The sequence below is a fragment of the Vombatus ursinus genome, unplaced genomic scaffold, assembly GCF_900497805.2.
Source record: "Vombatus ursinus unplaced genomic scaffold, bare-nosed wombat genome assembly UNPS02014791.1, whole genome shotgun sequence".
Taxonomy (NCBI): Eukaryota; Metazoa; Chordata; class Mammalia; order Diprotodontia; family Vombatidae; genus Vombatus; species Vombatus ursinus.
The window spans coordinates 27,023,924-27,041,801 of NW_020954569.1; the positions used below are offsets into that span (position 1 = coordinate 27,023,924).

Consider the following 17,878-nt stretch of genomic DNA (forward strand, 5'->3'; position numbering starts at 1 on the left):
GTAGTGCCTTTGGGAAGGAAAAACAAGCCTCACATATACAAGATAGAGAATAATTGACTATCTGTTGGCATGGTCATAAAAGGTTCACAAGTGCGAAGTTGACTGCGGTCAACACTGTATCCTTGGAGTTTAGAAAGCAAGCATGACATTGGGATGATGAAGCACAGTAAGACTTGTACATAATATTTGCACTATTCAGTTCTCAGTTAATGCTAGCTTGGTTAACCTTCTCAGTAACTTGCGCATTTGGGGGCTTCCATAGCCAACAAGGATTACTGAAAATATGGAGAATTATGAAAGTTTGGACAAGCAATAAGGGAGGTTTAACAGTACTCAGAAGATTTGATATAGAGGAGGGAAGACTGAGGGTCCTAGGTGATTATCTCTACCAAGAGAGCCAAACTAAACATTATCCCTCCTGTACGCACACTTAGAGTGAAAGGAATCATTATTCACTGAATGAGCAGAATCAGAGATTTTTAGAACTGGAAGAAGGGAACTTGGGGGATCATTCAAGACAATGCCATCATTTTTCTGATAAGAATACTAATGACCCAAGAAGTTAAATGCAAATTAGTGGTGCAGCCAAGTCTAAGATCCACATTCTCCCGACCCCAAGTTTAGTACATTTTCCACTAAGTGTCACTGCAGAATACTACTTTAAGGTCATTTGGAGGCTTTTCTTTTCGTAAATTCTTTTATTCACTTTTTGCAAGAGCTTAAAAATCCCAGCTGATCTGGTATAAGAAATATTACATGGAAACAGACAAATAATATGAATATTTCCCAACTTAAACCAAGGCAAAGTTGATTTTAAATTTTGCTAACAAACAAAACCTTAACAAAAGCATTCTTTATCACCTAAAAACACTGTTTATAGCCATGAATAAGGGAATTCAGAAGAAGAATTTGTAAAATATCTTAATGCATCACTGAAAGTAAGAAATTTGGAAAAATTTCAAGGTACTGATTCCTGTTTTCTCCAAAGTGGAGATGGTCTTTAGAAGATTAACAGTAACAATGTCAAGATCCTATCTAGAGTCTCAGTGATGGGGAAGTCACTATTACCACACATATTAAGAATTCACTACTTATTGGGTCAGGATTTTTTGTTTCATTAATCTTGCCTAAGCAAGAAAGACTCTTTCTAAAGGAAACCCAACAAAGACTTACCCATGGCCTTATTATCTCTTAGCCCACATCTAGAATAGGATTCTTCTTGTCTACAGTAGGAGATGGTTCCTTTAACTCATCTACTATTTTGAATCAAACTTTCTGGATCTTGTACTAGCTTTCTCAATTGTGGGGTACCTCGCCACCAAAGTCCATTAAAATGTATATGTTTCAGTTGCCACAGATTTTTAATGTTTGTTTTTTAAAGGAAATTAAGAGTTCTTTCTATGACTTATGATACAATTTTTTGCTTTCTTTTCTCCAGAGGAGACATCATTAAAGTTCAGTGTTTTGAGACTTAATATGAGATATATTGGAATGGAAGAGGATCTACCTTACTCAAAAGCAACACATTAGAAAGGAGGGGCAGGGGAGCTGCATTTCATATCAGAAGATATTCTCCTATGTGGATATATAAGGAGTGTTGGGGAAGTGGGGCATGATGGAGAGCATTTGAATGAAGATTAATGGAGGAAGAAAAAGAAATTATGTTATGGTAGGAGTATATTATAGACCCCACTAGCCCAAAGGGAAATGGATAAAACTTTGATAGGGTTATATATATGGATCATGAAGGGCCATCAAAGGCCATCTGCACAGAAGATGAAACTGAGACCCAGAGAGGTCAAGTGACTTGTCTACCTTCACACATGTAGGATATGGCAGAGCTGCTTTTGAACTCAGGTCCTCAGAATCCAGGATCCAGTGCCCTTAGTAGACCGCAAAGCCAGCAAAGAGGCAGGAAATAGTAATAGATTATCCTTTCAGCTGCTGGCAGCTTCTGATTGCTAAAAGCAGAGTAGCTGAGAAATGTCAGACTTGAAAAGTTGTGATTTCATTTTTCAGAAGTGACAAGGTGAACTGCTTTTCTGGAAATGACTCTAACTCCCCTAGACTTTGGCAAAGATGATTTTTGAAGAGGCCAGAAAAAGGCCAGGTGGATTTTATGGCCAAAAGCTTTGACTTCTAAGAGAGAAATCAGTCCCAGAGTGATGGGATGCTCTCAGTTAATATAGGTCCCAGCCACACAAAGCCAAATGATTCTAATGGGGAAGAAAAGCAGGAGCTGTCTAAAGAGAAGAGCTTGGCTGTCCAAGAAACCCACTGAGGAAGAAAAATTTTAAAAAGACACACATAAGTTGGAAACTACTGTTTTATATCCAGCCCCAGTTTTCCTATTTTATGCTTCCTGACACCATTCTTACAATATTATGCCACTGCTTAGTATTCATCCTAAATTACCTGGCAAACTGGGGCTTCTGGTGAATGAAGAAACTGAAACACACAAATAATAAGTGACTTGCCCAGGATTACGTAGCTAGTGAGATGGGATTTGAAGACATGTCTTCCTAACTCTATGTCTCTGGTGCCTTATCCACTCTGCTATGGCCATTGAGCTACATTTCAATTCCTTGCAATTTTGAGGACAGATTAATAAAAGGATAGTTTGTAGGTATAGATCAATTTCATTTTCCATCTTTGTATCTCTGGCACCTAGCAAGTGCTTAAGAAGTTTCTTGTGTATTGATTAAGAGCCAATGTGGCATCAATAAAAATAGGTCATCAGGACAGCTAGGTGGCACAGTGGATAGAGTACCAGCCCTGAAGTCAGGAAAACCTGAGTTCAAATCCGGCCTCAGACACTTGACACTTACTAGCTGTGTGACCCTGGACAAGTCACTTAACTCCATTCCCTAGCAAAAAATAAATAAATAAATAAAATAAAAATAAAAACAGGTCATGACAAACCTCATTTCTATTTTTGAAATGATTGTTAGATTGGCAGATTAGGGTAATACTATGGACAAAGCCCATCTGGATTTCAGTAAGGCACTTAACAAAGCCTCTCATGATATCCTTTTGGAGGACATGGAGAAACAAGAACTAGAATAGGAATACTTAGGTGTATCTGGAACCAGTCAGAAGAACCAGATGAAAAGAGTGATGATAACAAATGGACCAAAGGCAGTCTGGAGTCTCCCTAATAGTGGATTGTTCTAGTAATTAGTGTCCCAGTGTTATTTAAATTTTTATTGATGACTTGAATAAAGGTATAGATCTACTTATCAAATATGCAGATGACACAAGGTTGGGAAGGAGAGCAAATACATTGGCAGTGAGAATTAGGATACAAGAAGTTCTTGACATGCAGGAGTGATGGGAAAAATCAAGTAAGATGAAATTTAATACAGTAAATGGAAAGTCCTAAACTTAGGATTAAGAAAAAAAAATACCGTCCAGAAACAGGATGGGGAAGACTTTGCTAGACTATTTCATATGAAAAGAATAAGAATTATTTTTTTTTCCCCTTACACAACAGTATATCCCATCCCCGAGTGGGAATTATCTCTGTAATATATCTGAGAAGTAGTAACCCAGCCTTCATTACAGAATTCCACTGATGTGAAATTCACCATCTACCAAGACTGTCTATTCCACTTTAGATGGGTCTTATTGTTAGGAAGGTACTTTTTTAAAAAAAAAGATGTCGGAATCTGCCCCTCAACAACCTTGAACCTAGGTCTCTACAACTAGTTCCTCCTAGTTCTATGCTCTTAGGCCAAGAAGAAAAAGTCTAATTTCTCTTCCATATGACTTTAATCATTCAATATCTTCGAAGATACTGCTACTTTGTCTTCCCCCTCACCCAAGTTTTCTCTATTCCAGGTTAAATATCTTTATTTCCTTCTACTGATCCTTGTGTAGCAGGTTTCAAGTCAAGGAGTTGCTGAGCATCAGAGAAAGGTATAATGTCATAAAGGAATAAGAAATTTGTATAAGGAAAAGGAATATGTGTTCCAGAAGACACCTGGGTATTTGCAGCTTAATGTTTCCTACCTTTGTGATTAAAGATGCCTTCCATCTCCATACTGCTTCTAGAGTGGGCGATACAAAGGGAACCACAAGGAACTAGGCCTTCTGCAGCAGGGGACCGGTCAGTGGTTCGGACAAGACACCAATCAGGCTTGTCATGTGGCCTCTCCAAAACTTCCACAGTCTGGCCCCGGCGGATGGTCAGTTCATTGCTATTACATGCTGTGAAGTCATGGATCACAACAGTCAGCTCACAGCCACCAGACAGCTAGGAGAGAGAAAGATGAGAAAAGAAATGATCACACATGGTACATTCTCTGGCAGGCAACTTTCAGCAGTTCCAGAAAAGGACTCTAGGCTAGGAATTTCAGTTTCTACTCTCATGAACATAACTTTTGACTCCAGGAATTCTTGAATTCCATGACACTTTTTCTTTTAGAAGTATTCAGATGATGATTTTCATATTGATGTCTGGCCAAAGGTTTTACCATCACTAAGATCCCATTCTAATATCTTATTGTGGCCTAAGGGAGACCTTCAGCTCCCAAAAGCTAGGTCACATGGACTCAAGTACTGACAGGTCTGATCATCCTAGAAATACTTCGATGGATTTTAAGTTTGTTGTCTGAGGATCAGCCAAACTAAGTTGGGAGAGGCAAACATTGATTTCAGAGAGATAAACTTTGAGGCAATAGCAGTCTACCAAACTGAGATGGGGTTGCCATCTTGGTTGACTGAGAAAGTACTAGCACTGAGAAAATTATATCTCCATGAAGCATTCATAATTATTATTTGATAATTTCCTGTTAAGGATTCCAAAACCTTTTGTAGCTGAGAAAGTTCAATTGATAATATCTCCATCCTCTGAAAAGTATAGATAACTTTAATTTTAAATAGGGAAAGGATGTAAGAAATTCCTCATTGTTATATGACAGAAACCAAAAGTATTTTTCAAAAAAGTAAATGGGAATTATTTCCTATGTATTCCCAAGCTGGCTGAAGATGGAACATTTTTGGTGGCTTTCCCTTTAAAGAGCTTTATTCAGTAATTTAAGGCTAATGCATAGGTGCATGTTTATTTATATAAGATGTATACAAACAATTCAATTCAATAAACATTTATTAAGTATGTGCCAGACATATGCCTGTGCTAAGTGCATTCATACTCCAATGCTTTCTGGAGGTGACTTGCTCACATTAATTGACATTCTCTCCCTTGAGTTGCTTAAAAACAAATATAGTTGGCTCATACCATACCCGGAAAAAAAAATTTTGGTTCAATCTTTACACTGCCAGGTCAACGACAGATATTCTTTTATCTTCTGTATCAGGGGCCTAATAATGGCAATGGATGGCAATAGAATTTTATATCAGAAGCTCACTATCTTTCTTGGAATGACAAATGACAACTGTCCATACTGCAAATGTAGACCACAAACTATCCTTCAGAATTCAGTCAAGTACCTATACAAGAATCAGAGCACGGTCACAGACCAAATTGATGCCTACAACCACCTGGACATAAGAAAGATACACAGAAACTCAAGAATAGCTTTTAAAATAGATATTGCTATACCAAATATTCATTCCCAAATAATATGGGATGAAAATCTTTCAAAATATAGAGACAAAGGACAAGCAATTAAAATTAGGTAGGAATGGAATGAGATATTGGAGTTGTACTGATGCTTTCCATGAATCTACAGAAAATGAAATTTTATCTTAATATTTTTATTTAACTACAAAAAGCAGTTATTTTATTCACCTCTGAGATAGAACATTAATATGAAAGAATAGGATAGTGAGTTGTTCCATGAATGTTTCTATATGCATTCCAAAAAGCAATTTGAGATAATAATAATAATAATAACAATATTAATAATAGCATCAACAAAAATAAAAATAACAGCAACATGAGGCTTAACTAGGTTTCTTTGGAAATGAATTTAAAGTAAACTCAATTTAAGGACAAAGGTATTACCTTCCTGTAAAACAACTGCCTAGAGAAGTACATCAAAACAATCATGTGAAAAGAAAGTAGACTAAAGTTTTTTTTTTTTCTGCTCTGCACTCTCTTACAGTGTTTTCGCAATCCCTAGAAGATTTACTGTTTATTGTATAAGAAAATACAATGCTAGTCTTAACTATAGGCCTGAGGACTTAATGATGGTGTCTGAGATATTTAGTTATTTTTCACATTCTGAGAAGAAAAGGCTTTATGTCAGCACAGTAACTAATATAGGCATGTTACCTATTATGAGGGTTATCTCATAATTCTGTGTTTTTGATTCTGGTTTGCATTGTTATGTTCACCACTTACTAATATGATGTATTATAAGGAGGGGTTTAAGTTTCAAGGGCAGCATAACTTTAAAAAAAGAAAAAGACAACAGAAAATACCTGGTTTGAATTATTTAGATTGGAGTAATTTTTCACTGATGGTGATGAGTTTGTGTAAAGCAATTTTGGGAAGAGAAGGCTGCTTATGATTAGCATGGATAGATGATACAGAGAGTCCTATGAACAACTTTGCCTCAAGGATCTGAAGTCTTGTGTGCTAAAGATCAGTTGCAAGTGGGTGTCTTTGGCCACCTTTCTGTGGGGAATTTTTAAAAAGGACATGGAGGAAAACATTCTAATAAAAGCCATTTCTCTGTACTTTTATGAACAAAATGCACCCAAATTATTATGAACAATCACATCCCACAGGCTCATTCATTCAGGAACCTCACAGAAGTGTCTTGTGAATTAAAGCAGGTTTCACACAGAGTTGACCAAAAAACTTTTCTTTTACTTGGTAAAAGAAATTAGGAATGGGGATATTTAAAGCGCTGGCAGTAGCCACAAAAGAATGACTTCTAAGCACAGTCAGTACAATTTCCAAAATAATGCTATTATACACCCCAGATCATCACCCCCTCACATTTCCTTCTGTGCACAGTAATCTCATGTAGGTTTAAGGCTAATTAGCAGCTACCTTACCAATAATAAGACACTGTTTCCTCACACTTACACTCAATTTTGTATGTGCTAGTCCAAATGTAAAGGAACATGGTGAAGGTAAGACTTAGAGTTTAAAAGAAGACTATTTCAACATTCACTTAAACATCTGAGTTCCTAGCAAGAACATCAGGTAGGAAGGTTTCCCAAAATCAATAATTGAAGATATTTTCTCAGGTCCAGATTTTGTTTTTGTTTTTGTTTTTTAAAAGGAGAAGAAAAATACTGGTAGAAACAAATCTTGCATTAAGAGCAAGATTTATCACCTGTTCACCCAACCCCTCCTTCTAGGTAATGTATTCTGAAAAAATACAGCAATACAAGAAGAATTCTTAAACATATCTAATGAATGAGCTAGTCATTCAGTTCTGGAAAATCCATGAGCCTAAATAAAAGGAATTGTATAGGTCAGGTGAAGGCTAAGTAAGAAACACAGTGCGGTATGTACTGAATGGGCACGGCTGAGTCAGTGGCAGATTTCCTTCCCATCTTTAAGACATGAGATAAAAATGACCAGAACGTGACAAATCTACTTCTTGTCTTAAGTATTTAAAAGTACCAAAACAAGGGGCAGCTAGGTGACGCAGTGGATAGAGCACTGGCCCTAAAGTCAGGAGGACCTGAGTTCAAATCCAGCCTCAGACCAAACACTTGACATTCACTAGCTGTGTAATCCTGGGCAAGTCACTTAACCCCAATTGCCTAAAAAAAAAGTTGGGGCAGTTAGATGGTGACATTTACTAGCTGTGTGACCCTGGGCAAGTCACTTAACCCCAACTGCCTTAAAAAAAGACAAAAAAAAAATGTACCAAAACATGTCAAGTAGATACTGTCACATACCAGGTGCCTACTGTTTCTAGGACAGAAAACTGAGAGTAAGCTACAATTCAGAGAGGCAATTGTAGGGAGGATTTTAAATAGTTTCACCATTACTTGCTCTTTCAATTCTACTCTGTCCTACATGTGTTGTTCTGGAACAGCAAGAGCCTTGATACCAGATGAACAGGCACCCATGAGGGCTGCCACCTACCACAAAAATGATCCAAAGGAAGAAAGGATTAGAATGATTTACTGTTCTTCCACCTATATATCATAGTACGGACAATAGGACTTAGTTTTCCTTTGTGAAAAATTTGAGCAAACTTTTAAGTTATTATGGAACCCATTTAGGAGGCTCTACAATGTTATAGGGAAAGATAGAATCAGTACCATGTAATTTAAAAACAGGAGTATCTGTAACAACTTGCTTTCAACAAAAAATAAAAAACTAAAAAATCCTTCTCTTCCATTTAGAATCTGCATTCAATATTCTCTATGACGGTGGCGAACACATTTGGTGCACATGTGTCCCTGTTTTATGCCTTGCTCAACGTTAGTAATAAGAGGGTCCATGAACAGTTATTTCTATAGCTGTATCCTACGTGCAGCTAGGTGACAGACTGGATAAAGTGTCAGGCCTGGTGTCATTTTTATGAGTTAAAATCCAGCCTCAGACACTTACTAGTTGTGTGACCCTGGGTAAGTCACTTAACTGTTTACCTCAGTTTCCTCATCTATAAAATGAGCTAGAGAAGGAAATGGCAAACCACTCCAGTATCTTTTCCAGGAAAACCCCAAATGGGGTCAGGAAGAGTCTGGTATGACTGAACAACATATTTTTCAAGGAATCTTTTGATTTTAACATATGTGGCGGACACTTTTTAGGAGAACCTTTAAGACACCTTTAATTTTGCTTTATTAAATCAAACGCTTTTTAAATAGTAAGGAATAGCTAGAGTAAGATTGAGTATTCTTTGTCCCAGTCAATTCTATGATTATAAGACTACTGAAGATTATCATTTGCAAAAAAAACTTACCTGTTCTTTCCTCATATTTTATCAAGAATATCCTGGATACATGTGTAGATTATTCTAACAATGTTTTGTAGAAACAAGAAAGTAGGTATATAGGTTAGTAGTTACTGCTATCTTGACTGCCTTTTTCATTAGTGATGGTATCTGAAATATTTCCCATGCATTTCGGTAAACTCCTTTTCATATATCTTGAGATATCAGATATCTCTCAACATCCTCAAATCTGTACCACTTTCAACAAGGTCCTCCTCTGAGTGTGCAAGTTTGGTCCAGCTAATTTCATAAATACTTTGGTTTCTTTATGCTATTTGTAAGTTCTCATATACCTTAGAGTCCAAATGTGCAAGCTACATTATCAATGACTGATAAAATACTTTGTTACAGTACCAGTTAAAGATTATTTTATCATTTTTTGTTTATGCTCTCCTTTCATTTTCATCCTTAAATGTTTTTGGGATAAGTTAACTTAACTGAATCACTCACCAAGTTTTCAGTATATTTTTTCTCTCTAATACTTCTTGTTGTTTGATGAGGTAATATTTTTCATAATAGTTGACCCTCTTTCTAAGTGTGAGACTTTATAAATCAGTTTATACTCTTCAATAGCACCTGGCTGCCATACTTCTCCACTTGGCAAGGAACTCAAAAGTTTGCCATTCTGGCACATTTTTAGGCTCTTCTTGGCTTCCTCACTATGACAAATAATTGATACCAGTTAATATGCTTCAGGAAATCCTGGTAATCTGAGTTGATATCTGTTCTTTTATCCATTCTGGATAAAATAGTTCTGGTTAGAGTTGCTTTAATTATATACCATATTCATTTTTATATTTGTAATTTAATTATGGCTTTTTCTTTATATTGCATAGTTTCTACAAACAACCTTATATTCCTAAAAGTACATTTGCCTAAAACTGAAACAGTAGGTGCCATTACCATTTGTATAATTTATTATTAACAAGAAGGATGTATGATTTACCTTGGACAATTTTGAACCAACATTTTGCACTCTATGTAGCCTGTGTTTTGTTGCATTCTTATTATTCTAGATTGTTTATTTACATTTAAGCAATTGAGTATATGATTTTCCTGGTTCTGTTTTCTATTTTCTGTGCACCAATTCATATAATTTTTCCATGTTTTTCTGAATTGTTCATATTCATTGTCCACTATGGCAACCTATCTCTTCTGATTTTTTACTCTTTTAACTTGTTATTCATTTTGACCTGTATGTACACTGATAATTGGTTTGGAAAGGACTCCCATATTGGTAACTAGTCATTTTCTAACTCTTAAAGAGAGTTAATTCATTTTTTATGGTATTATGCAGGATTTAGCATGTCCAGAGCCTCCTGGATCTCTTCTTGAGGTATTCATGATATACAACATGAGCTTTATGCATAATTTGTAAGCCTTTGCCCTATTTCTTTTCTTAATTTTAAGCCTCATTTTCCTACACATATCCTATGCCTACTTGGGAACTGAACTCATTAAGTGTTATTGTATATTTAATTTGGAGGACTCATTGAGTTCTTAGTACAATTCTCCTACTTCCTCATCCTGTGAACAGATGTTGGCACATAAGCAGCAATTATCTTCATGGGTGGTCTTTTTGCTTATACTCATCCTGAGCAGTGTAAGACGAGATGACCAAGTTTCTCAGGAAATGATTTTTCTTGTTTCCTTTGAATGTACAATAAAACCAACTCTGCCAACTCCTTTATTCACCTCTCAGAGTAGAATCTGTGAGCCATTGTTCCATTTAGATACAACTTTCTTTTCTCATTTCCGTTAGAGTAAAAATGCCATTATTGATATGATCAAGGGTCTCGCATTTAGAGTACCAACAATCAAGTTAACGTCTGTGTGGTTTAAAAACTGTGATTCCTAGCAGCTATGCCCCACTTTCTGTCACTATGTTACAATCACTTGAAGAACTGGAAAGAGACCTGTACGAGCCCAAGGGCCTGTGTATTTTTCTTTATTATGTGAGTCACCAAGGACAAGAATTCACCATCTAGTGGCCTGTGTCCTAGTGAGGAGCTACTCTGAATCTCCCACAGGACACCTAGCAATGATGCTTAATAAATAAAATAAGTACTAATATTTGCTTTATTTGACTATATGTGCTTTTTTATGAGGACTCTTTTTTTGTTTTATTAGGTAGGGGGATGGAGAAAAAATAAATAGTTATTAATTTCAATTTAAAAAACTTTGTATATTCTGATGAAAAAGTAAGAGAAATGCAGGGATAGATTTCCAAAGAGTTGAAATTTTAAACAAGATTTTTATACTTGAAGAGATCAATCCTTTGCTATCCAGGAAACTCAGTTTACCCAAGGGTTCTGAATAGCCATGGTTGCATTTTATTTTCTGAAAGACTAATGCAGAGCATACAGAACAGTTATTCACAAGTGGGAGTTCCTGACATAAGTGAAGATTCAGGTTGCTCTATTTTATGCGGTAGGTTCTTCCTAATTTTACCTCATAAATGGATTGATTATTCTTTCAGCTAAAGGAACACCATTGCTCAATCATGCTGAATGGACATTGGAGAAAAATAGAGACATTTTCTTTCAAGACTATAAAAATTTCAAAACTGAGCTGTATTTAAAGATTTAGTGGTCTGACAGCGACCTTTATAATTAAAATGTTTTCAATTTATGTAAAGCAACTGGGCCAATCCAATCAAATTCCTTGATAAAAGGAAACTTTTTTGTTGACATTTTAAAAATTACACAAAGCCCCAATTGCCTAGCTCAATTTTACTGCCTCATTCTCAAAGTGATTTAAACAACTGGAGTTTAAATATACACACACCTAACATCCCAGAGGCAGTTCATGCCAGGTCTCAGACCCAAGTGAATTGTAACAACTAAGTTAAAAACCCATAAAAAATAAGAACTATTTTACCTTAGATCCAACAAGACAACTTAATAACTGGAGAACCCTGCTGGCTTAGGTTGGCTTTTCCACAGGAAACACCTGATTTTACCAAAAGTTTTGGTGACTGTCTTTGCTTCAAGCTGTTACTGTTCTACGGTTTTCTTTCTATGTTTCTCCTTTATTAGCACATATGAAATACATCATCAATTTAAGAGATGATATAGAACATATAAATGGCTGCCTCAAAAACCAACCCAAACCAAACCAACTCACTGAATAACCAGAAGGGACAAATGTTTAAATTGTAAGCTCCTAATTCTGATTCTACAGGAACCATGTTTAGGGAAGCCCTTGAGATGGAAGATTTCTTCCTCATCTCAATTTTTAAGGGGATGGGAAAATATGTATTTAGAAGGGACAGGAAGTAGCCAGAATGGTGGTGTGTCATTTGGAGGCTGCTCAGGGTGCTCTGAGTGTGGCACCTAGAAGCAGAGGCATTCAGTGTTTTCAGCGCATAGGCTGTAAGTGTGTGTTTCTGTGAAAGAAGAGGGTATGCCTCAGTGTGGATGACTTGGGGCTAGCCCTTAGCACCACAGAGGTAATTCAAGGTAGTACAATCTAGTAGTGAGAGAGAAAGAAAACTTGGGCAAGAGTGGAAAGAGAAGGTTGGAGCCAGAATGCTATATTCTGGCTCTGATACGACAGGCAAAAGAAGTGCACAAGCTCTGAGGCACCATGGGGCTTGTCACAGAGCTCATTCTCCTACAAAGACATCGTGGTGTGAGCCCAGGGTCAAGGCTCTGGCCTGGCTTCTAGTGCCCTATCCCCTCCAGTATATGTCAGTTCCATGAAATTAGTCTGAAAAGCCGAGAGATCAGATTTTTGTTTATTATAACATCTGAATCATAGACAGCTAAGCTTGCCTCTGAACATATGTTTCAAAAAGATTGCCTGGGGGCAGCTGGTTAACCTAACATTGACCGTGGACTCTAGATTGGGGAAAGTTTTCTCTTTCCCTTGAAGTTATAAGGAACACATTGGATAGCAGTCATACCTGTAAGAGCCCCAATCATGTCCAAGATTTTTTTCTTTCTTTTCTTTTTTTTTTCTTTCCATTATTTTTTTCTATCCTTGAGAACTCAAGAACACTTAGGGGCAACTAGATGGTTCAATGTATAGAGTACTGAGCCTGGAATCAGGAAGACCTGAGTTCAAATATGGCCTCAGACACTCACATTCTGGGTAAATCACAACTTCCGTTTGTCTCAGTTTCCTCCTCTGTAAAATGGTGATAACAATATTACCTGCCTCCCTGGGTTGTTGTGAGGTCCAAATGAGATAAAAAATTGAAAAGTGCTTAGCACAGTGCCTGGCACATATTACTCCTACTCCTACTCCTATTACTACTCCTACTACTACGACCACCACCACCACCAACTGCTATTACTAGTAGCATAAGTATCAGAACAATGACAGACATGCCATTATTCTGATTCTCTGTTTAGGACTTAGTGGACTTTAAAAAAAAAAATGAAACTAGATACCATCCCTCCATTCCTCAGTCAGTGGTCCAGATTCACCATTCTTATTACTGGTGGTGACACGACAGGTAAAGGTGAGGAAGAGTAACTGGCATTGCTTCAGTCCCAAGCCCCTCTTCCTTATCTTCTCCCTCCCCCACTCCTCATGCCCCCAGTGTTTTAGGCCTGCATTGTTGAGTTCTATTTAACAAAAGACTTAATAGTTTCTCTCTGTAGGTATTACATACCTTGTCCCCTATCCCTGGGATCCCCTCCCTCAAAAAAAAAAACAAACAAAACCCTTTAAAAACAGCCCAGTCAGATAACACTTTCTAAATCAATTTTAAACAATGAAAAGCATCACTAGTTTTTGCTGTTAAAGTGTAATTCTTTCCTGAATGTGCTTGATCCAGCCCTGCTCACTGGACAATTGCTTGTCTATTGTATGCAGAGCACAATGCAAGATAATGGAGGTTAGAGGGAGGAGAGCTACAAGATAAGGTAAATGCAGATTTTGCTTCTAAGGAGCTTACTAAAAGAGCTTAGTAGTGAAAATATAATTATTTCTGAAGCATAGATACAGTGATTGATACATATATACTACTATATACATACATACATAACTACAGTATAAGATAGACTATGTGCCATAGGAGAGGCACAAGGAATGTGCTTCTGGGGTTCAGTGGAGGGGGAGATCCCAACTAGTTGGGCAGATCAGAGCTAACTCCACAATGGAGGTGGGATTTGAGTATGGCATGGAAGAACAGAGAATATGTCGCTAGCTGCAAAGAAAAAAGTTTGGCTCAAGTATGCTATTACATAATCTAGGAGTGGACAAATCATTGATTGCATCAGAATCCAATTGCTGGCTTTATCACTGACTTGGAGGGTGGCCTTGAGCGTGTGTGTAATCTAACCTTTGCCTCAGTTTCCTCATGTCTAAAATATAATTTTATCTCCTCTCCCCTCCCTAACCAGAAGAATGCTTTTGGGACAAATGAGCTCAGAATCTGGCAAGGACGCTAATGCTTCTAAAGCATTCTAATGTGTCTAATAATGACATATTTTCATGTGATCATTGTTATTTATTATCTAAGAATTATGAATGTTTGGCAGTAATAGGCATGGAGAAAGTTATTATCATGGACTATATCCTAGCAATTCGAACAAGCACAGAAAAAGATGTATTTTAAAACTGATATTTTCATAGAAGGAAATGTACTTGTTTAAGCTAAGCTAAGTTTTGCTCTGATGATAATGTTCCTTGGGAAACTGGGTCTCTCTGGCACCTCCTCCTCAGCAGACTTTTTTCTAGCAACCTTTAGTGCCTCATCTGAGAATTATTAAAAGCCCCGGTCAAATAACATTTTCCTGAGGAATTCTCCAAGAGGCTGATTCAATTCCTTCCCCCCACCCAACATCTGTAATGGGGCCAAATCCCACACTAAAAACTAACCCACAACAGACATCATAAATTAAATCAAGCAGGCAGGAGATGGTTAAACAGTCTTTCTGGCCAGATCAATCTGCTCTAATCATTTGGAAAGAGCCTGCAAATTGAGGCTGCAAACATATAATGATAGAAAGCACCTCGTGATTTATTAAGAAGGAATGTGAGGAAAGACAAATGATTGTTATGTTAAAGTCCAGGGAAATGGTGTCTTTAAGTGGGATTAATCTTAGTTTGGCAAGAGCTTTGTTCTCACAACTCTCAAAATACGGACCCCTCACACTCACAGGCATATCTTCAGGTCATCTATTCATTCTTTAACTTCCTACCAAAAAGTACCCAAAGTTAACAACAATAAAAAAGCATAATCACCCAAAGGTCTGTGAAAGGTAACTAACATCACTTGCCTTTTATATAGAGCCTCATCGACTTCTGTCTTGATACTAGCTTTTAACTTTATTAAAGTTTACAACCACTGACTTTAAGGCAGTTTAGCTTGACGCAAAATGCAGTTCGTAAGAACTGAAAGGTGAAAGACCATTCTAATACTCTGGTAGTATAATTCTCTTTTTGCATGGTCATAGACTTGCTTTTTTTCTTTTTAAACTGAGTTTAATTGGTACTTTTTGTTTTTAAACTACAATAATTTCTGGACATACTCCCCCCTACCCCAACAATTGAACTCTCCATTATAACAAAGAAAAGCAGGTAAGCAAAGATATCCAATGTAAATAACATTTTGCCCTGTGGTACATCCCCCTGCTCCTTTCCTGAGTTTTCTTGTATTTAATGGGTAGGATTGGAGGGCTAGCACATGTCCAAACTCCACTTATAACACAAAAGTGAGGCTTGGAGCAGGAACAGGTAAATAGAATAAAGTGTTGTGACAGCCTTGTCATCACGAACTTTATTCCACAAGCACCTGCAAGCCTCTCTTAGGGAGCTCAGGTAAATGAGGCAATAGTTCCAGAAGTAGATGTAGATTCTCTAGAAATTCAAGAGCTAAGGAATGAAGTTTAGAAGACAACAGATTGGAAGAAGTGAAGAATAAATCAGTAACTTGTAGCCATAAGGAAACATCTAAAACTCAATTCTTAAAAAAAAAAAGGCATTCTATAGAGACTCGTAGAGTAAGGTGATTAATTTCTGCAAACACACAATTTTCTATCCTTGGAGAGAGATGGAATATAGTGTCAATGTTGTGTGATAAAGTGACTTAGCTATATGACATTAAAAGTAAACACTAGGGTAATCACAAAAATACTCATCTAAAAAGAAGAATGTAGGCGGTAACCAACTTAGCAACCAGTTGTGTTAGACATGTTCATTTGGAATTTGGAATGCATTTTCTCATAGAGACAATGTTATAAATGGTTTCCAAGTCAGTCTACAAAAAACAAAAACAATCTCTGCAACATCTCTTGTGTACACCCTATTCTCCCCTGATCACTGCTGCTGCTCTAATGAAGGCACTCATCACCTCACACCTGGACTCTTGCTATAACCTGGTGGTGGGTCTACCTGCCTCTAGTCTCTCTCCTCTGAAATCCACCCTCCATTCAACTGCCCGAGTGATTTTCCTAAAATGTAGGTAGGACCATGATCCCTCTCTACTCGATAAACTCCAGTGGATCCCTGTTGCCTCCAGGATCAAATACAAACTCTTCTACTTGGCATTCAGAGACCTTCATGACCTACTCCCCTTCTTCCTTTCCAGTCTTCTTAAACCAAACTCCCCTCCATGTACTTTTTAATCTAATGACACTGGTCTCTTGCAGCTCTGGGCATTTTCTCTGGCTGTCCTACATATTTAGAATGTTCTCACTTCTCAGTTCTCTTCCCTGGCTTCAAGTCCCAACTTCCATTTTTTACAGGACAACCTTCCCAGCCCTTCTTAATTCTACACTTATCCCTTCCACATCATGGGGATTAGGGGTGCAGAGCCCTAGCAATCTGGAAAATCCACGTAAAATTTTTTGGCCCTCCCTTCATACAAGAAATTTGAATTATTATGGTATTAAAAGATAAAATATGCTGATATTATACAATACTATACATATATCTTAAACATTTCTGAGCTTCTAAACTTTTTCTGTGTCATCTGCTGGCCTTTGTGTATTGTCTGCAGCTTCCACAAAACTCCCCCAAAATTCTCATTTAATTTCTTATGCTGACCCGCGATATATTGAAACTGCAATGAGGAGAGTTGTGATGCAGAAGGGATAACTGTAGTGCCTTCCCTTTGTTAGTTATTTTCTGTTGCTTTGTCTAAATTTGTTTGTACAATGTCTCCCCAATTAAATTAGAAACTCCTTAAGGGCAGGGACTCTTCTGACTCTTTTTATATCCTCAGTGCTTAACCAGTACCTATCACACAGTAGGTACTTAATATGTTTACTGATTGATGGATTGTCTCTTCCACATCTTTCACTTCCTGGGTCTCTCCAAGCCATGCCACCTATAATTTGGGTTATGCTGGAGCCAACTTGAACTAGTTCTCAAAAGCTGATTGTTTAATTTTCAGCATGAGCAATAATGCCTCAGAAATTGGCAAATGTTACAAATCAGGGATTAATTTATTGTTTTATTGATTATCCAGACTTAAGAAAGTGAAGTAGAAAATGTTAACGATGCAGATTAAACTTAAAAGTGTGGCATGCTCTCTTTTCTTGTCCCCCATCCCCACCTCCACCCCCAAAGAGCCAGTCCTGAAAACATTTACCAAAGCAAACCCCTGCTTATACTTCAGCCTCCTTCGAACATCTTCTCACCAGTTAGTAATCTCTGATTGACTCAGAATCTTAAGGACAGCTAACTGACACAGTAGATAGAGCATTAGACTTGGAATCAGGAAGACATGAGTTCAAATCTAGCTTCAGACATTCATCACTATTTGCCTCAGTTTCTTCAAATGTAAAATAAGGGTAATAATAGCACCTACCTTTCAGGGTTGTTGTGAGGATCAAATGAGAGAATATTTGTAAAGCACTTAGCACACTGCCTGGCACATAGTAAGGGCTATATAAATGTTCACTATTATTATATTACTATCATCATCATCATCATCATCATCATCATCAACATCACCGCCACCAAAATCACCACTACCACCACCATCACCATCACCATCACCATCACCATCACCATCACCATCACCATCACCATCACCATCACCATCA

General features: G+C 37.3%; 1 protein-coding gene across 4 annotated transcripts in view; it reads right to left on the minus strand.

The window, feature by feature from the left end:
• Positions 1 to 17,878, minus strand: part of TRIO (trio Rho guanine nucleotide exchange factor) — a 505,121-nt gene that overhangs the window by 94,592 nt on the left and 392,651 nt on the right. For all 4 annotated transcript variants that reach the window (XM_027868779.1, XM_027868780.1, XM_027868781.1 and 1 more), the window contains exon 35: positions 4,012 to 4,255. In XM_027868779.1, coding sequence (XP_027724580.1) covers positions 4,012 to 4,255 — 244 coding nt within the window. The remainder of the gene's footprint in view (positions 1 to 4,011; positions 4,256 to 17,878) is intronic.